The following is a 20,951-nucleotide window of genomic DNA, read 5'->3' as shown; positions in this document are numbered from 1 at the left end:
TGTCCGGCTGAATTTTAGTCACTGGGAGCTCCCTTCTTGTCCTTCTACAGCTGGTGTTTTCCAGAGGCTGGAAACTCACTAGATAACCCCTCTCTGTAGGGCAGTTTTATGGCTATGTCACTGTTTGTCAACTGACAGGTTGGGTCTGTGTGTCTGAGGACAGCATCAGGAGATGGCTCTGCCGATGAGAAGAGGAGGCTCAGGGGAGGCCTTATTGCTCTCTAAGCCACCTGAAAGGGGGGTGCAGAGAGGTGGGGGCTGGTCTCTGCTCCCAGGTTACAAGTGATGAGAGAAAACTGCCTCAAGTTGCACCAGGGTAGGTTTAGATTGGACATTAGGAAAAATTTCTTCCTGGAAAGGGCTGTCAGTCACTGGAACGGGCTGCCCAGGGAGGTGGTGGAGTTACCATCCCTGGGGGTATCTACAAGATGTGTGGACGTGGCACTTAGGGACATGGTTTAGCGGTGGACTTGGCAGTGCTGGGTTAATGGTGGGACTGAATGATCTTAAAGGTCTTTTTCCAACCTAACAACTCTATCATTCAGTGGGATAGTTGGCACAGAGGACACTGACTCCCTAAGGAGGGAGCAGCTCTTGGAGGTTGAAAGAATGCCTATTCCAGGGAGCTAATGACTTGATCTGAATTTTTAAATTGAATAAGAGGGTTTGGAGGCTTAGTCTAACTGGTCACAGTGACGTCCTGCCTGAAAGCCCTTCAGAGTCCAAGGAAGACGGCTACTATGTCACGGCAAAACAAGCTGGCAGCCCACGCTGGAGGGGGAGAATGCGCCAGGAAGGGCAGGTGTTACCTGGGTGTGACAGATGGCTGTGAGCAAAGGAGAAGGAAGGCAACACGATGGTCAGAAGAAGAAAATGCGGGGAGGAAGGAAGGGGGACGCAATACATGCTTCTGAGGACACACAAAGTGAGTGGGAAGCAGAGTGGGCGGCTGTTGTGAGACCCAGGGAGAGTTGGTGCAGCAGAGAAAGGAACGTGTTGGAGAAGAGCATGAGGGATGAAACAGCTGGGACTGGGTGGAAGAACAGTGATTTGGGCACGTTTGGCTCAAGGCAAGGAGCAGGTGGTGCCAGCAAGGAGAGGACAGAAGGGAAGATGAAAAGCGAGGGATGGGTATTGGATACACCTCACCCCAGCTCATCCTAAACCATCTTTGTAAAAAGCTGCCACACTCCTCTCTGGAAGTGGCTGCCTTCCAAAGGGATATAAAGAGATTCCTGTAATATCTATCTGTGGGTGTGTTGGGAAGTAGACAGAAGTCCTTTAGGATGCAAAGATTTCTCTGAATGTTACATGTCACAGTTTCTAGAGCAGGCTTCAGCTTGCCGGTCACTGCTGCCTTTGCCTACGCTCAACCTGTCCTGGAGCTGCTGATTCACAGCCAGTGTTCTGCACTTCCTCTCCCTCGGTCCCAAGGACTAATGGAAACATGACAAATGTTTTGGAGACCGAAAGGTTTCCAAAGCAAAGGCAAAAGGACTCAAAGCGCAGCAAATCAGCCGACGTCCTCAGCTCAGAAAGACCGGGTGGGTGTCAGGTTCCTAAGGCTGACATTAACCAGTACCTGGCGTAGCAGACCGTGTGGCCTCCTGCTTGCATGTCGTCTGCTGCAAAGGTTTCGGGGTTGGGAAGAGACTGGGAGCCTGACAGGGCTCTTGCTTTATGTCGGTGAAGGCTGCGTGGAACCCCACGGGGCATATTCAAATGGGGTGGAGTGAAAGTGAGGAGAGCACTGGCCACGGCCAAGTTTCCTTACAACAGCCTGTTTAGCTGCTACGTACACACAGCAGAACTCGCCCCCTCTACGCGTTTCTGTCTCTGCGACAGATGGACTGAGCCTTTCCTGGCACTTGGGCCAGTCCTGGAAACAGTTCCTAGCCAGATTTTGAGACCTCAGAAGGCATCTGAATATAGGCCAAGTTTTCCAGAGAGGTCAGCGCTGATGCACAGCTGGAATCCCAAGGAATTCTATATTTTACGGTAGTGTCCAAACGCAAACTGAATTCTCCCGGTATGCTCAGTTTAAATCTGAGGAGAAATCAGGTTTTGAAAACCTGGCCTGAAACGGCCATCAGTAACTGACAGCTGCTACCAGTGACCAGGAAACACAGGAACTCCACTGTTACTCGGGATGCTGAAAGAATACATGATGGGCATAAATAATGCAAATCGATGAGATACTGATGGGCATGACCAGCTTTTCTTGATGAAATAGATACTTCTGCAATAAAACAGACACACTCAACAGCTGTTCTAAAAAATGAGACTTCTTGGGTAACACAAATTAAGTGCTTGCTATTTGTTAACAGGTTTATTTTTTAAATAAGCACAGTCTTTTCTGTGCAATTATTTAATCTCAGTTCCCTACCATTATTTTTTAATCTTCCAGTTCTGGAACTGCAAAATATAGCAGTATTTCTAATTTAAATCCACTCCCCTCCCCAAACAAAATCATGGTTTGGTCTCCACACAACCCAAATACAATCTGAAGTCTTTGTTTGCATCCAGCTTTCAGGTCAGAAGAGTTAGGCTTGTGGCTTCACGTGTTTCTATGAATAAAAGGACGAGAACCGTGCAGGTTTTCTGCTCGTTTCCATGCCGCTCTCAGAGGAAGCTCAGAGCTGTGTGACCGCAGGCACCGAGCCTTTCAGTGGAACAGCCTGCGTTCGTGAGACTGATAAAATCATAGGATCATCAAAATCAGGCAAGCTGGGGCTGCGGCAACGGAGGTGAACTGGGAAGTCAAAACTAACCAGCGCACTTTCACCCGCCCAGGCAGAGCGAAATACAAAATATAAGCAAACATCCCCAGTGGGGAGCATTATAGCAAATATTTGAAATGCCTGCCTTTAGGAGGCTGTCAGGGTGGATGCTTTCAGTTGTGTATCATGCTGTTGCTAGCACACGTGACAAAACGCTTTGGAAAAAATATTTTCTTGTTGCCATTGTACCCTAAATAACATTGCTGCACAAAGTGGGAGAACATCAATTCCCTGGGTGTTTGCCTTTCCCTTCCAAGCACGGCTGTTTGAGACATAGTCAGTCTGAGGGCTCTGCACTTCCTACGACTGTTGCTATTAATCATTTTCCTTCTTGCTGTCGGGCTGGTGAGTGACTAAACATCCCTGCGCTGAAGCTGCTGGCCGTTTGGGAATTCCTCCTTCCCAGGTGACACGGCAAGGCTAGTGTGTGTTTGGTGGATTTACTGGGTTTTTCTTGGTTATGGGAAGCCTGGGCTGCACTGCAGCCAGCAGAATGGAACTGGAAGGCTGGAATAGCATATATTGGAAAGAAAGTTGATGGGGAATGACACTGCCAGTCTGTACCTCCTGGCTAGGAAGACCTTGTGCTCACTGCTAAGGCAGGAAAGGGAGGAGGCGACACGTATATGGTGAAGATGAAGGAAGTGTTCAGGATGTATTCAGGAAGTACTACCCTGAAACGGGGATCAAACACATCTTGGCCAGGGCATCACTGAACTTGGCAGACTTGGATCTGCTTAGCTGGGGGCACATGCAGGTCGAGACTGACGGGCAGCAGACCGTGTAAGGAGCAGCCCCCCAGGGATGGCACTGCTAATGAGGTACCCATGTTGCTGTTACCAGCTGGCTCAGTCAGCACGGCTGACTGCACAACATGATGAATTCTGAGGAAGTCCTAACTCCTGCCCTGGCTCTGCATGCCCTGACCTGTCGTCCTCCTCTTTCTCCTCATTTATTTCAGTACAGGCATCCCTTTCTCATCCTCCCTCCCAGCAGGATGGCCTGGGCTCGTTACGGGACACCAGCACAGTGTTTTGCAAATGGATAGCATCCGTAGTATTAGCAAATTGTCAAAGCAGCCAACACTGTGCAGCTTTGGTACAAATACCTCCCCCTATGGGCACCTCTACAGCCTGCTGTTGCCTCGTGCTCAGCTGGAAACAAAGAAATGAAGGAGAAGGACACAGGGCGAGGGACAGAGCAATGCAATGACTACTTATTTACACGTGGATATAGATCCATGCCCCAATATGTAAAAAAGACAGGAAGAGACATGGCTGTTGTCCAGGCAAGGAGAATACAGAAGCAGTGAAGGGCAGGATTTTCAGGCCATGACATCATGGGAACACTTCCCACCAGGCCTGTAAATGAAACCTGTACATCCTGGGGGATGTGTACATCACAACCTACACCTGTGACACCATGGGCTCCCACCGTGAAGCCATCACAGGAGCTCAGCAGCACAAACCACTGCAGGAGCTGCTGGCTACTCTTTTTACAGAGGCTGAGAGCAGCAGCAGCTGTGTGAGTGCCAGCGATCTCACTGCATGCTGAGGGGATGTGGCCTTCAGCCATGACATCCTGCATCACCCTCAGCTGCTTGACAGGCCTAAACCTGCAGGCCTGCAACTGGGGAACTCCATGGGCTGCCCTGCGGGGGACGGTGGCTCTTACGGTCATGTAGTGCTGTCCTGGAAGAGAGCCAGCGCAGAGCTTGGCTGCTCAGGATTATACAGCATTCCTCGGAAGAAAGCTTGGTAGTCATCTGCAAAGCCCCGCTGCTGGCTACACGAGACTGACTGCTGCTAGCACTAATGCCGGGGTGCTGGTGACTCCGTGCTGTCTGTCCAACAAGGAAAGGATTGTGTTATCCATCACGTTGGTCTTCCCAGCAGCAATGAGGGTGTGAATTTAACTGAGAGTTGATTTCAGACAAATGAAAAGCTTCAGAACATGGTCTTGGCCCCTGAATCGTTCCTTTAAACCAAGTTTCCTCTACCCTGCTCTTTGAGACATAGATGCAATAAAAGGAACAGCTATTGCCTTGAAATTCAGGGCTAAAAGGTGGCCGTCACAGATTGCGAAACTTTGATACGATGACATTCTGCTAAGCTGGCACTGTATACATTAACTAATGCTCTTGACATCTAATGGGAAAGGAGACAGACTTGTGATGTTCCCAGTGAAAGGAATTTCCTATTTTTAGAAACGCTGCTGGTTCTCATGGGATGGGCAGGCTGGGAAAGCCTGCCACGTCTTTTGCATCTTTACTTTCCCTCTCAAATTTATGACAGAAAGCTGCCTTACTACCCACTCCCTTCCCCATCGTGGGCAACCCAGTCTGAGGGTCTTAAAACAATGGCGGGTAAGAAGGGCTTCCCTTTTCCCAGCGGTTAAGAAACTTCAAAGTCTTTCTTGGGAAACCTCTGTAAGACTCCCTCAGGTCTTGCTTCATTCCCAAGTGAAATCTGAGCAGGCTGGGAAGGTACAGAAGGCCAGAGGCATTTTGTTGTGTCAGCACTTTTTAGCACTGTCTTGTCTTCTGCCTCCAAAACCAACTTGCTGATGAGGGCAGCTGGCTCCTTAGCTCCGTGGCAAAGGTGCCAGCCTCACCACTTTTTCCTCTTCTGTGGGACCCAGGAGGTGAGCACTCCCTTTCGAACACCAGCTTCCTTGAGATAAGCTCAAGCCAATGCCTGGCAGCAGCCCATCCTAAACGTAAGCACCTCAGCACTCTTTTGACTCTTTCTGCTCCCTGGGCCGATCCCCTGCAGACAGAAATGGCTGGAGTTCTGCCAGCTTCAGCAAAACAATGTGGATCTTCACCAGATGAGGATCTTGTCCTGTAGCTACTGCAAGGTCATCTGATGGGGCCCACATGAGCAGCTTCAGCCTGTCCTGGATATAAACGGTGACTGAGTGAGATCCCACCTACCCTGTACTTTTAACTGTTGTGATGAGGTCAGTTGACAGCCAGGTTGTGGTAAACCCCTTGTCTGGTTGGAGATGCGGCAGAGCTAGGATGAGGAGGAGATGGCTGTGCTCCATCTAGCGTTCCCACCTTTTGGCAAAAGGGCGGGGTGACCACACAGTGCAGCCACAGGGCCAATGCACGAGCACCGAATTGCACTAAGGGCGGAAAAGTTGTCCAGGAAGAACTTGCCCCGCATGCTGAGGCAGGCCTCTGCTCCTACAAACAGTGTGCAAAAGCTGAGGGAATTGGGACTCCCCTTTAGCCTGCCCTGCTTGGGAGGAACAATCCCTCAGCTGTTCCCAGATGTCTGGAGCCAGGTTTTGGTCAGCATAGTTAATTTTCTCCTAGTAGCTGGTACAGTGCCATGTTTTGGACTTAGTAGGAGAATGATGTTGGTAACACACTGATGGTTTAATGGTTGCTAAGGAGTGCCTGCACTAAATCAAGGTCTGTTCAGCTCCCCGTGCTCCACCGACTGAGAAGGCTGGAGATGCAGAAGCTGGGAGGGGGCACAGCCAGGGAAGCTGAGCCAAACTGGCCAAGGGCACATTCCGTAACATATGGCATCATCTTCAGCATATAAACTGGGGGAAAGCTGGCCGGGGGGGATGCTGCTTGGGAACTGACTGCGCATTGGTCAGCAGGTAGTGAGCAATTCCACTGTGTATCATTTGCTTTGTACATTCTTTTGTCATTATTGTTATTATTAATATTACTATTAGTAGTAGTACTATTTTATTTCAATTTTTTAACTGTTCTTATGTCAACTCACGGGTGTGTTTTCACTTCTACTCTTCCAATTCTCCCCCCATCCCACAGCTGGGGGGGATGGGTTTTTTAGCGAGCAACTGTGTGGTGCTCAGTTGTCAGCTGGGGTTAAACCACGACAGAGAGGCACTACTGGCTCCGGGTCAAAGCACACCAGTGACTTTCCCAACAGCGCACAGCTGTGCACCACCATGTTCTGGCATGGCTGGCATTTGTTAGAGCTGCTGCAGGAACGGGTTCGTGTCCCAACTCCCACTGGGAGGCTGATAGAGAAATTTTGCAAAAGGAGGAGCAAGAAGTGCCAGTACATTTTTGCAGGAGGATATTTTTAGTACTGGAAATAGCTGGAAAATAGGAAAATCTTGCAATATATGGCAGGATTTGAAATGGTGAGATTTGTGAAAGGGGCTATGGAAACTTCTTTGAAATGGGTCCATTTTGCCTCACATACAGCTTTATTTATTTTTTAGAACAAAAAATATTTCTTTCTAAGCAAGGTTTTTTTCACAGCGATAGTTCCACGAGAGAACTGGTTGCATTCAGTGGCATTTCTTGACTGAAAAACATTTACATCATGTAATATAAGTTTTTTTCCACTTTTAAACACTTTCTGCTGAAGGGAGGAAAGCTTGCACAGCATATTTTTCAACCTTCTGAGGAAAGCTTGCACATGTTGCTACCTTTTGTACACTGCCTGGAGGGAATTTACAATCCCCTAGCTGCGCAGAGATTTCCACTACCCTTAGCTGTCCTTCACAGCTTTACTGACACTTCTTTAGCTAAGGTCCCTGAGGTGGAAGATCCCAGTAAAACAAACAAGACCTGGCTCTGTGCAAGGTGGCTACTCAATTTAAAGAAAAAAAAGGGAAGTTTCCAAGAACAATTTCAATTCAAAGGAGCGTTATGAAAGTGGGAAAGGCATGAGTTATCAGAAATCTTACGGGACAGAACACTGAAATACAGGAAAGGCCTCAGCACTGTGGGTAGAGCCTGTGCTGCTGAAACTTAATTGTGCATTGTTAATAGGGGTTGTGAATGAGAAGTGATCTTCTCAAATGTGAATGCTGTGATTTGCACTCTTGGCTTTCTTCCAATGAAATGATGCATAGCTACCAGCTTTCTCTAAGGAACCTGCAAGAAATGTGAGCTAAGCCACCATTAACTTCCAGAGTAAGAAACTGACCACAGAAGTTAGGTTTAAAGTGTCAAGATGTTGTCCACATCGTGGGTCAGCCTCAGATGCTCAGAGAAGTTCACTAAGAGACTCTGTGCTATTTATCAGATCCATCTGGTGTCCCCAGGATTCCCAGATTCCCCACTGCAACGAAGAACCACGCTGCCAATGGCTCTAAAGCTCAATCTAGTCCTGTGCTAGATTTAGGAAGCCTGGACAGTGCAAGAAACCTGCTGGGTCAACTGGAAAGAAACCAGGTTGATTGCCATGGGAGCCTTGCCTAGGGCCCGTCAGTAAGTCACTAAAAGCAGGTATTTCTGTAAAGCTGATAGGTATTAACTGACCCTTTCTGATGGAAATCTGTCCCACGGGGGAATACTGGCCTGTGACACAGGTACTGCTGACCTTGTCAGCAATGTTCCCTGAAAGCACTGAAATTCTCTAGAGCAGATTGCAAATCGAGTCCAAAGGGACACTGGTAAAATCACGCTGTACCCGAGAGGCTCCCACTAGTGTTTCTGCTTACAGCTCGGGGCGAAACGCAGAGTCCCTTCAGTTTTCACTACTGTCACCTGGAAGAGAACTGAGCTTGGGACTTACCTCTGCTAATTCTCTGTTTTTCTCCAGAAAGGATTCCTGGTGTATCAATTACGCTGATGCTCTCTAACACAGGATTAGGCAGCTGGGCACAAACGAACCTGCGTGAAAATAAATGTGTTTAACATAAAAGCCAAAGGTATTTATGACGTGCTGAATGTCACAAGTCTCCAGCTGGAGCTACTGTTGATTTAAAGAAATGAGAAAGAAGCTGGAACTGATCACTTTCTCTGACTGTTCTGCTGCTTCTGGAACATGGGTCTCAGTCATGACCTATGACAGGTTTCTTCTATGTGGCCCCCAAATTGTGAATTATTAATGAAACTGTGGAAATCCAAATGTTTTCATTTGCTGTTTAGATTTTAGCAAGAAGTGGTATTTGTTTTTCTTCACTTACAGCATACCCCTGAAGAGTCCTGAACTCAAGTGAACTGACATTACTTGTTATAAAAGAAAAAAAAAAAATCAGCATTGTTGTAGGATTTTTGTTCTCTTTCAAATCCGGTCTTAAACAGACAAAGCGTGCTACACTTGCACCGTTGAACTCCTAAAACATAGGCAGCGTGAGATCTCAAGAGGCTGCTTAGTTGGTCCTCCTACCTCAAGGCAGGATCCATCAGATGTTTGTCTAAAGTGTTCCTCAAACGCGTAACAATGCAGACTCATCCACACACTTGCTGGGAGCCCACTCCACTACTTAATTATCCTCACAGCAAAGCCTCTTTTTGTTAGTGTCTCAATCTCCCATGCTACAATGCCTTTCAGCCTCAAACACAGGAGATATGGAAAGTGATTTGGTTTTCCCCTCCTGTCACAAAGCATACTGCTGTCATCCTGTCCTCCTCTCCCCTCCCCCCAGTCTTTCCTCTCAAGAAAACACTTTGGGTTTGGTTTTGCCCCTATCTCTTTCAGTTCTCTCTAGCTGCCTTTCCAGCTCATTTCTAAATCCCTGAAGACCCTTGCAGCTTTCCTTTGGGTCCTCTCAAACTGCTCCACATATTTCTTCAGGCATGATGCCCCAGGCTAACGTGGTACTCCAGCTGTGACTTTGCCAGTGGTGAGCAGAGTGGATGGATTGCTCCTTATCTGTTACACATGACAGTTCTGTTTATGTGTCTAAGATGTTTGCTTTTTTTAACAGCAGCATGAGACTGTTGACTTATACTGTTTGCAAATCACTCCTCCCCCTGTGCAGTTCCATTTTCGTGTAACTGCTCTTTCGCTAGCTGTCCCCCTTCTTGTATCCATGCAAATCACTGCAAAGAAGAGTAACTTGTGCTTGTTCTCAGTGGGTTGTGCAGCTCAGCTATTTCAGTTGCCAGTAACAGGGAAGGACAGTTAAAAGCCTACCCACTTACGGGGCTCCTGGTAGCATTTCATGGATAGAATTTTTGTGATGGCATTCCAGGCAGCTATAAATATATGTGTGTACATATGCATATTAATAGGGTGGTGTCACATCCAGGCATAAAAACCGTGTTACTGGGAGAGGAAGCAGAACCACACAAAGGCTGGGGTTGGCACAAGGGCCACTAGATGCAGTCAAGGCAGACAGAGCCCTGCAGCGCTCTGACGAGCAGCTGGGTCTGCTGAAGTCCCGGCAGCTGTGAAATCCTCCAGGCTATGCTACCATCTCACCCCGATTTTTCTACTTGTCCAAGAAGATTCTGACAAGAGTGAAGCCTCCATGGGTTAGATGAATGTCTCCTCTCTGAAGCTGTCAGCTATTTCAGACCACATATTACAGCCTCTCCCACATCCACAGCTTGGCAGGTGGTAACAGGGAGAATTTCTGAAATGGGTAACACCTCATGTAGAAGCAGAGGGCTGGCTTTATTCTCCTGATGAGTGCCAGGCACAGCAGCAGAGAAGGAACAAAAGGCTCAGGAGGTCACATATTCCCCTGTCCTGCCAGCCCAGGTCTGCTCTCCATCATTACAGCCCTGAGCGTTTCTTGTGGTCTAATATTAAATGGCAGGCAAGGATATAGACTGGTTGGAGTGAGTCCAGAGGAGGCCACAAAGATGCTCAGAGGGCTGGAGCCCCTCTGCTATGGGGACAGGCTGAGAGAGCTGGGCTTGTTCAGCCTGCAGAAGAGAAGGCTCCGGGGAGGCCTTATAGCACCTTCCAGTACCTGAAAGGGCTACAAGGAAGCTGAGGAGGGGACTTTTTACAAGGGCCTGTAGTGACAGGACAAGGGGTAACAGGTTTAAATTGAAAGCAGGGGGATTTAGATTAGATATCAGGAAGAAATTCTTCCTGGAGAGGGTGGTGAGGCACTGGAACAGGTTACCCAGAGAAGCTGTGGATGCCCCATCCCTGGAAGGGTTCAAGGCCAGGCTGGATGAGGCTTTGAGCAAGCTGGTCTAGTGGAAGGTGTCCCTGCCCATGGCAGGGGGGTTGGAACTAGATGGTCTGTGAGGTCCCTTCCAACCAAAACCCTTCTTTGATTCCATGATAGGTCCCTTCCAACCGAAACCCTTCTTTGATTCCATGACTTTCCACCAGTTTGTCAAGGGAAAGTACTCCACAGGAGACTTCAGCTATAAGGTCACAGGCCAGCGTGAGTGCATTCTGGCTCTGCTGGCAGGGCTGCTGCCTTACTGCTGTCCCAGCGGAACTGCAGGACCTCAGGGAGCATGACCTAATTTTATCCAGGGCCATAGGAAGGCAAGAATATTGTGCCAAACTTGACTTTCAGAGCATGGAGGTAAAGGAGGAACCTTTTATCCATGATGCCTCCCCACTGTTGGCAACACAAAAGCAGGACTGACTCCACCTTCGCTTCCCAAGATATACTGGGGGTGGGAGGAATCTTGCAACCAAGCCAATGTGATATGAAAGTAATGGCTGAGATTCCTGATTTTGCTCCAGGCCCTGGGTGCCAAACAAGTCCTCCCGATAACAAGGTGCAACCTGTAATCTCTCTGCTAGGATCCCTCCAGAGCTGGGGGACTGCCAGCAGTTAGTGTGGAAAACAAGCCCTTTTCTGAATACCCAGGAACCACCTGGGGCAAGGAGAGGCAGACAAGAGACAGGGTACTGCAGAGCTGCTATCCTTGTAGCTCCAGGCTCTGCCCTTAGCCAGGAAGGTATGGGCAGGCACTCCATCTTGTGGGAATGAAGGGAGGGAGGAGATGGGCTCTGAGCAGCACAACTAACTGCTGTCACCCAGCCAAATCCTGACCTTACCACTCTTGTTTCCTGGAAGGCAGCAGATCCCAGCCTCTGCTGGGAAGGGAGTACCAGCTGAGGCTGGATGCTCACTCCTGCTCCTCCACTTAGCTCCCCTGGAGCAGCAGGCTCTGCACCCACAGGACACAATGCCACGGGCTGCCACCGCTCAGCCAAGATCAGCAGAGTCTATGTGAACACTACCGCCTTGTGTTGCTCCGTTCCTTCCCACCACTGCCCACAGCCCATCGTTACCTTTAGCCACCCACAGGCAAAGCCCACTTGCCCATGGTCACTCTTAGCTTAGAGGGGTGGCTCCTGGAGACCACCTCCCTTCTCCAAATTTCCTCCTTACAGCCTCCTAGCTGAGATCTGTGCCTCAGCATAAACACAGCAGCAGCAAGATACTTGCAAGGCAGAGACAGCTCTGCATGGTCTCCTGCCAAGAACCCAGGTTCACAAGAGCACTAAGCGTGGGTGGCTTGATCTAGTCCAGTGGGTGCACCCTGACTTACATCTGCTAAATTTCTGGCACTCTGAGTCAGTTCTTGCGCATGTTTAATTTCCTAATTAGGTAGGTATTACCATCTGCATTTTCAGCACTGTGATGCTCTCACATTGCTGAGTTAGTCCCCCTCAGCATGTACTCCTCTGCCAGTTTAGAAATCATGACCCTCTTTTTTTTCCTGTCAGCAGAAAGGGTGTTAATTAGCTGCTGTGGCCACTCCCTGCGTTGCTAGCAGGACTGCACTCTCCTCCTGATGTCCTCAGAGGCACATGCTTGACTCCTTCCTCGCAGGAGAAGGAAGAATAGCAGGAGAGTAACAGGAGCACAGCATGATGCAGCGAACTAGGCTAATAGACACAGAGATCCCTGGATGTATTAAGAGCAAACTGCATTCGGGGCACATCAATCATACCCATTCAGGAGCAGTTGCTTTTCTGCCCTCCATGCCTGGCCTCCTTACTCCTGATGTTGCTTCTCTTCTGCAGTGAAGTGTCTGCCAGCTGTGGCTGTTCTTGGCTACCAGCAGAGCTGTTCTGAATGATGTTCTCTTCACCTACTACCTCCACACTCAAGGCAGGAGGCCTGTTACACTCTTAGCTCAAACCACCTTCCTCCCCTGGTGCAGGGAGTGAGCAGTCGCCTGACCCAACTGGTACAGATGTTCTGGCCTTACAAAATACTGAAAACATCTCTGTCTCTCTGGTGCAGGACCATGTTGATGTATTGGAATGATGAGCCTGTGTAGTGATCAGGTATTGCTTCCAGAGTCATCCTGAGGCACTGTGAGGTTCTCTGCATAGTAGCAACTCCAGCTAGGCCCCTCTTCTCTCAAGCGTCAGCTCATGCTTCTCTTCAGGTCCCTTCCCTGTCTCACCGCAGCCTACTCCAGCACTCCTGTGGTCAGTGCTGGTAGGAGGTGCTGCACCCTCTGGATAGACACTCAAAGCTCAGAAGTTGGAAAGGGAGCCAAAGCCCAGCTTTCCCGGTTGCTTAGCCAAGCAGCTGCCATGTTTGCTATGTCTCCCACACCATGTTAGCAGGGAAAGTGTTGATGATGGGTGTAGTCAGTTTGTTCCCATCTGCCTGCTCCAGCACAGTTTGTGCTCCACTAGGATATGGGTGTGTCCTGCTGGCTTCCTGCAAGGCCTAGATCCAAAACTCAGTATGACTGGTCTCATCTAGGGCATGGAAAAATTACATTCCTCATGCCACAGAGTCACTGTCCAAACCCCATGCTACCTATTTTTTTCCCCCCACAGGGAAGACATTAGAGCTGTCACCAGTTTGCACCTGTGGTCGTATGCATAAGACATCAGGATGGAGAGAGCCTGGTTTTGTTATGAGGGGGACTTCAAGTAACATTTAAAAATGCAAAAAAGCAGAGACATGCGTATGGTGACAGTTTCACTTCTTTTCTGACTTCAGTGGCTACATCTGGCTGGACTATTTGGTTTCAGGGAACTGAACCGATTGCAGAATGGAAGCAGCTAGGTATATAAAGGCAAGGAAGAGCTAAGTCTAGTAGGGATTTAGCTCAACTCCTACTGGATGGCCTTAACAGGCTGTGTTGTAGTTTGTGTTTTGTTTGTTCAAGTAAAATGAAAGTTTGCCCCAGTTTAATTTGTTCATGTGCCCTTCAGTGAGCGACTTATGTGTGCCTGGTAGGACCAGAACAGCTTTGCAACAGCCATGTGGATGGGGGGGAAAAAAAAAGGAAGAACAGTGTAATGCCTTACCCCTTTAAATTGCTAGCTATGCTGCTTGTTAGGTTCCAGCTTTATTTGCCAGAGCAACTGAGTTCTTGAGTACTGACCTGTTCAAAAAGGCGTTGCCAAAGGCATTGAGTTTCCTGAACGGTTTTTTGGGATCCACCACCAACGCGTTTCCAGGAACGATTCCTTCCACATCACCTTGCATAACTGCTATAAAGGAGTCAGTCGTAGGCTCTGGTCCAATCCTCATCCCTGGGAAATCCTGCTCCAGCAGGTACCTGTAGGTGAAAAAACAGGGTGTGGGCATGAGACATGAGCCGCCTAAGTCCTAAATGAGTTGTACTGAAGATTGCAGTGTAATTATGAAGCTCAAGAGTATGGATCCTTCCGAGACTATTTTTAGCACTGTCACTGAATTGCTTGATCGATGTCATGGTAGCTTTTCTACTCAGGATCTCCACATTTAAAGCTTTCTTATTTCAGGTGGATTAAGAAATTGAGAAGATTACAGCTGCTGGGAAGAGATTCTCATCATGTTTGATAGTTCTGTGTATTTAATCCTCAAGACATTTGGAACAGACTTAGCACAGTAAAGTACGAACAGCGGTTCACTGCAATCACAGAGTTAATCCTGAAACCTTACCAGCCTTTGGTGCCAATATCCATTACTTCACTGCTGCTCATTTCAGCAGACTCATCCAACTGATGTGCTTAGCCCCCAGCCCAAATCATTCCCTCAAATGCCAACTTGTACTCGACTGAAGTGTCAGTCTCCCTTCTGTGTGCTTCTGCAATGCAGCTACAGGTCTGCAACACAAACTGCTCAAGCATATTGAGCATTAAGCATGTGGGCGGCAGAGTATATCCCAATGTTTGTTATCAAGCTAAATAGCACAGTAAGCACAGCATCCCTTATTATTGCCTAAGCCTCTGGCAGCCTCTCTGAAGATACAGCTTGGCAAATGTCAGGGATAGTCACCCATGGGGCTGTAGAATTTTGAATAGGACCCTGGTGGCACATGCAGACTTACCCTGCCGAAGTCAGGGTGGGTCAGTGGTGTGCAGTGAGAACCAAAACATCTCACCAGCTGGTCCTGTGCTGAAAACTAAGGCCACTGTGTCCACGTGGCTTGCAAAAGAGAGCTAGAAATGCTATGGGAGTACCATACCAGTTCACCCCGAGTATGGGATGCCATTGGACTACCCAGCCTGGTGATAAGCTCTGGGTTGTTACATGAGGAACACAATGACTGCCAGGTTATGGCAGTCAGTCTTATACTCTGTTGATCTTTGCCAGCAGACAGCTGGCACTTCCTCTTCTGTTCCTCTGACCTAATTTTTAGTAGGTAGAAAGTAGAAGTAGAAAGCTAAATATAGATGTTAAAAGTAAGTTCAGGGGATGAAGAAAAAGGAAGTGGGAGAAAGGCTGAAGATTTTTTAATGAGTGAGACCAGTGTGGTTAACTTCCTGCGTTGGTTCACTCAGGTGAGTCTTATCAGAGAGGGTATGTTCCTGTGCAAGGGACTAGAGGAAGGCATGAAAGCTTGTGGAGACTTTATAGGGGGGCCTGCTTTCACCATCATTTTAACAGAGGTAATCACCATCCAGTGTTTGAGGAACAACAAAAAGCTGTGCTTGCTCAGCAGGGCTATTTACTGACACTATGTCAGCAAATGCATCTTCAGTTTCCAATGGACAAGGACAAATCAACTGGATCTAGAGGTAAAACAAGCAAACGTACACCTGGGACATGCCGCAAATCACTGCTACGTATCTGGCTCAGCACACACTAATGAAGAGAATGGCTGCAGCAAGAATACCTCCAACAGTTACATCCGTAATTTCCTTAGGAGCCAACCACCTCCATTCTTGGTATTTCATCATGTATTTTCTTTTATCTTTCATCCATAGTGATTTTTTTTAAGTCCTGTGGTCACCAGAATGCCACCAGAAGGGAATTCTCTTAATAGAAGCAACTCTGAGATGAAACGGCAGCTGTTTAGCTGTTCCCAGAAAACTGAAGTAATCCAGGAAGGATTCCAGGAAGGGAACAGCTCTGACCTACAGTAGGGTGGATACATCCTATCTACCTAAAGCCTGCATACGGGTTCCTCAAACCTTCCCAGAAAAGCAGGTCATCACATAACAAACTCAGCGGGTAGGTAATGCTGGCGCGTGCCACCTCCCCGGTTGTGGTCACAACACACCTTCCTGGCAGCTACGGTAACTTCTCTCTAGCTTGAAGCAGCCGAGAACAAGGAGGAGCTACTCTGTAGAGTGTCATACTTGACCAGGCTCTGGAAATGAACTGCCATGCAGGAAGCCTGAGCTTAATGTATCTTAGCCCTGATGGACATTGCTGTGGTGCTGGTCACTGCTACCGGCTTTCTTCTGCTCCTGCTCTGTACTCTGCTTTTGCTCTGACAGTGTATTTGAGTGATATACAGATGGGCATTCGCTGAAGCCCTAGAAATAAATCTTTGCCTTCTCCCCTTGCAAATACCCAGGAGAAAAGAAACAGGTAGCAATAACAATTGGCAAATGCAACAAGTGAAGTGGTTTTGAGAAACACCCCTCAGTCCCAGGTCACAGCCCTGCCGTAACAACCCGCTTGTTTCTTACAGGTTTGAGAGGCACATGGAATAGGATAGCTTTTGAGCAACTGGAGAAAGCGATCCTCAGGGTTTCGTTTGTCACATACAGACAAAGCTTCTGAGAAAGCCTAAGCAGAAGTCCTGTGTGTAACAACAACACTCCTCCTCCAGCCAGGCTGCTCTAACAGTTTTATCACAGCTCCACTCAGCTAGCACTTTGAAGCATTTCTGGGTTTATTTCTGTTACAAGAAAAAGAGGTAAAAACAAACAAACAAAATCCACAAAAGCACTCTTACAGAAGTAGCTACAAGCCAACGTTAATTGACTTAACGTGCAACAAGTGGTATGAAATCAGAGAGATGATTTGCACTGCCTAGTATCGTAGCATCTATTTTAAGTAAGGCATCTCTGGAAGATTTGGGCATATTGTGTAGCAGGGTGTCTGCAGCACAAGAATCTCATTGTACGCAGGACAAATACAAGGGGATTTATTGACACTGCCTGAAGCGGGGGGAAGGCACCTCTGCTGGGCAATGACACAGGCTGCCTCTGCTAACAGTAGCAAGCTAGAGAACACATGCAATTGTCACATTTGAGGGGATTTCTGGGAGAGAAAAAGCAAACAATAGCTGTGAAAAACACCGAATGACTGAGCAATTTCCCCTGCCAGCACAGCACACCTTACTCCGAGCTGCTGAACATCTTCAAGGGCCTAGGGGAAGGCCACAGAAAGTGCCAGGCAAGAAGTGATTTTTTTTTTTTCATATGGCCAATCTGCTTTTTGGAAAAGTGTCTGGAGTTGGTGTGTGGTTGGGAACATCATGCTGTTTGCCCCATTTTAGGCCTGACCCTGCTCCTGGCGAGGGAGAAGGTAAGGGACAAGGGCAGGAAAGCTGCATGAGTGCCAGCCTGGCTTAGGATAGCCTTTCCCAGGTGGGTCTGGAGCAGCACAGGAGCCAGGCGAGGAGGGGCCCGGCGCTCCACGCATTTTTTTTTGGAATGCCGCAGGATGTGGGGGAAGGGGCCATTTGCTCATGATGAGTCATGCAGGAGCCATGCAGGATGCTGTGCATGGCAGCAGAGGTGATGCGGAGCCAGAAAGGGAAGAAGGGCAAAGCAGGAGGAAATGGTGACAACTGCCTGGTGCAGGCAGAGATGAAAGGTTCAGGGCCACACGGGGAGGTCACACTGCGTGTAGCCTGTGACAAACAGTCTGCAGGGGCCAGGACGTGTAATGATTAGCTGTAAGAGGAAGGGGTGGCTGCACCAGAAAAGCAAGCCATGTTGACAGTTAGTAGGGCTCTGGCAGGCTTGTTTATTTTATTAGCAGGATAGCTGGAGAGAAGCCAGGATTATTTTTAGAAAAGACCACAGAATCTAAGTTAATTAGGAGAGTAATGTTCTGTCCTGCAGTCCCACCCTCTCACAGGAAACATAAAAAGCAATAACGTTATAAAGGCAGGCTCCAACGGCATCCTGCTGCGGCTGTCAGATACTCCCAGGTAGAGGTGTTGCCATCACAGCCTTTCAGACCTGGCTCTGCAGGAAGACCTCAGCCAAACATACGCTGAGGACAGAAATGGGAGTGAGCGAGAAGAGAGGATACAACGGGAAGGGAAAAGCTGCAGTTCTTTCACACAGCAAAAGAAGGCTCAGTCCTCTACATCCCTACTGGCTGGGAAAGGTGGTTCCACTGTAAACAAGCCAGTGTTCTAGTCTTGCTTCACTGGCTTTGATCCACGCGACTCACCTCGCTGCTCCACACCTCAGCCTCTAGGAATGCTTCTCCCTGCTGACCTTGACTGCCTTCTGCCATTAGCTTCTGACAAGAGAGCAATCTGACTGCAAGATGCTGCAGCTTAGCTGCTTCAGAGCCTTGAATTTCCTCCTTGTTTCACTTCAGAGCCCCCAAGTAGGAAAGATTTTTGGGAGACAAACCCACCTCAGGTAGGCAATTAAGGTCCTTTAATTTTTTTTTTTTTAATGGTATACTGGGATTCAGGTGAACTGGAACTGAATTCATTCCATATGAGTGTTTAGTGGCATTAAGTCATCTCCCTAAATTGCATGGCAGTACAAGCAGGATGCAGTTAAGAATGGAGTGGACACATAGGCATAGCACTAATTATCCCCTATCCTGACAAGATTATGGAAGAGATGCCCAGAAGCCGTTTCTTGCTTCCCTCTAATACCAAGACACAATGGTTGTTTCCCCTCCCACTTCCTCCCCTCCCACCAACTCCTCCTTGCTGTCCATCCCTGTTAGCTCCCACTCCCACCAACTCCTCCTTGCTGTCCCTGTTAGCTCCTGCTCACCTTCCCACAATTACTCTGGATGCTAATCTGGTGCTTCTCAGGTCTCTGATGACCAGTGCCTGTAAACTCACACCCCTCATGCCTTTGGTTGGGATCCTACTAGAATACCAGACCCTCATTCTCTTATGATAGAGGCCCTGGGTTCTCCAACAGTTCCCAGCTTCCACCTTATCCACTATTCTACACAATGAAAACTCTGCCTTCCCAAAAGGCCCTCTCAGGTCCATTCTGCACTCCTGTGAAGCAGAGCCTCCCGGTCACTTCTGCTTGACCATAATCCCTGGCTAGGCTCACCCCAGCCCTGTGCACAGAGAAGGCCAGGAGATGAGGACACAGGTATGAATGAAACGCACTGGTTGCGGAGAGGCTCGGATCATCCAGCTGGCAGGAAAGCAAAGGAGGTGCTGCTATCCCACAGAAGTGAACACTCCTACCTTCTCCTTTTCCCTGGAACATGCTTTAGGCACCCCAACACCTTGCAAAAAGTGCTCAGGCTTACAGGAAAAGGACTTCACAGAAGAAAGCAGCAAAGGCAAGAAGTCTCTGCTAACAACAAGCATACAGGTGAGACTGCAGGGAAAAACTGATGTGGCAATCCAGTGAGAATCCTGAGGAGGAGATACTCTAGTTACCCTGCCAGAAGCCTCAGGGATGGATATTCAGCAACCTCCTTGCATTCAGGGAAAGTCCTGCTTTGAGTTGTCAGTACCACAGAGGACAGGAAAAGCCTCTCAAATACATTTGGTACCAAGTCACAGAACGAAGATCTGGGGTGGAACCAGACAACTATGTTATCCAAGTTTCAGAGAAGCAAATACCTTTCCAACCATGTGTCAAATGCTTCTTAGGGTCCTTCATGCCCCTTTACCATCTACTTCACCTGCTCACATGAGAAAAGCCTTTTCACTCAAACTTTGTTTGCCAGGTACATGACAAGGTATCAGAAATGTATTCTGTTCTTGGCTCCTGGCAAGGGCAGTGAGTAGCAGGAATATTACAGCACACAACTCCCCCTCCTCTGCATTTCTCAAGGTCACTCCTGAAGAGGTACACTCAAATTTGATTCAGGTCTCTCTACTCTCCACAGCTCCCTCCTCCACCAAGAAATACTGGTAGAACAAAGGGCTGGCTGTTGGTGGCTTGCATCCAGATTTACACTGGGGTAATTCCACAGATTTCAACACAGCCACACCAGAAAGGCAGGAATTTAATGCTAAGCTTATGAATCACATAGGAAACACAGACAAACGCAGCTTCAGCTATGATCCCAAGAGAAAGGCTGCTGCAAGTGGAACTAGCAATGCAGCCAAACACAGAGCCCTGCAACCAAGTCCAGCTAGAAAAGTTTAACCCTCTCTTTGACAGTTCCACATCAAACCTGCTGCTGGCAGCTGCCCTGTTTTTAGAGTTAGGAACAAACTTGCCGCTCCCAGCATCTCAGCAGAACAGGACGCACTTAAATCAGGGCTCAATTTTGCAGCCCTGAAGATGGGTAGGTCTCTTGTGCACACACGTGCTTCTCACACCAGGCTCTGAGCATGGCCTCTGGGCACAGCTAAGAGACATTTCCACACAGATCATTACAAACCTCACCACCCACTGTTTCCCCAGGCCATCGGTTGCCCCACCACCCAACAGCTACACCAAGTTGAACACAATGGCTGCTAGAGCGGCTATCCTGACCCGAGCGTGAAGCTTCCCACAGCCTCTGCCCTTTGAACGGGCAGGAGGGCCCGGCGTGACTCACGCCTCCACGCTAATGCCTTGCCTGCACTCCTCAGCCCTGCCCTGGGCTACTTTTTGCCACGTCGGTGTTCCACGGGACATCGCCGTCACCCTGCCCTTGCACAGGATCTCTCAGAGTTTTGAGTGGAGGTGGCTTTTCAGTGGAAAACTGTCGACGGGCACCAGGGAGGGGGAAACAGAGGAGAGGCACGGGCATAACACGGGTAGCGGGGACCCCTTCTGCCCTACGGGTGTCGAGGGTGCGAGCCCACCCGGGGCAGAGGCAGGCGGGTGGGTTTTACCTGATGAAGGTGGTCTTCCCAGTGGAGTACTGCCCCACGAGGAGCACCATCGGCTTGTTGTCGAAGTCGGCATCCTCCAAGGCCGGCGAGTGGAACTCGTGGAATTTGTAGTGCTCTTCCAGGGGGAGCAGCTTAGTTTTGTAGAGCTTTTTCAGCCCCTCGCTGACCGTCTGAAACCCCTCGGGGTCCTTCCTCCGGCGGTCGTCGGTGCCCAGCCAGCTGAACATCTTGGGGCCGCTTGAAGCCAGCTCCGCAGCGACCACCGAGGCTGGGGCAGGCGGGGGGACGGCGGGGAGTCCGCTGGCTGTCTGCCGGCGTGAGCTACC

At 48.9% G+C, this 20,951-nt stretch overlaps 1 protein-coding gene across 1 annotated transcript in view; it reads right to left on the bottom strand.

The window, feature by feature from the left end:
• Positions 1-20,852, bottom strand: part of LOC104515437 (EH domain-containing protein 3) — a 29,535-nt gene extending 8,683 nt beyond the window's left edge. The window contains exons 1-3 of the mRNA XM_010159400.1: positions 20,626-20,852; positions 13,789-13,965; positions 8,297-8,394 (exon numbers count right to left, since the gene is read on the bottom strand). Of these exons, the coding sequence (XP_010157702.1) occupies positions 8,297-8,394; positions 13,789-13,965; positions 20,626-20,852 (502 nt within the window). The remainder of the gene's footprint in view (positions 1-8,296; positions 8,395-13,788; positions 13,966-20,625) is intronic.
• Positions 20,853-20,951: the final 99 nt, after the last annotated feature.

Source organism: Eurypyga helias, unplaced genomic scaffold, assembly GCF_000690775.1.
Source record: "Eurypyga helias isolate BGI_N326 unplaced genomic scaffold, ASM69077v1 scaffold27119, whole genome shotgun sequence".
NCBI classification, from domain to species: domain Eukaryota; kingdom Metazoa; phylum Chordata; class Aves; order Eurypygiformes; family Eurypygidae; genus Eurypyga; species Eurypyga helias.
This window is presented reverse-complemented; position numbering and strand designations above follow the sequence as displayed.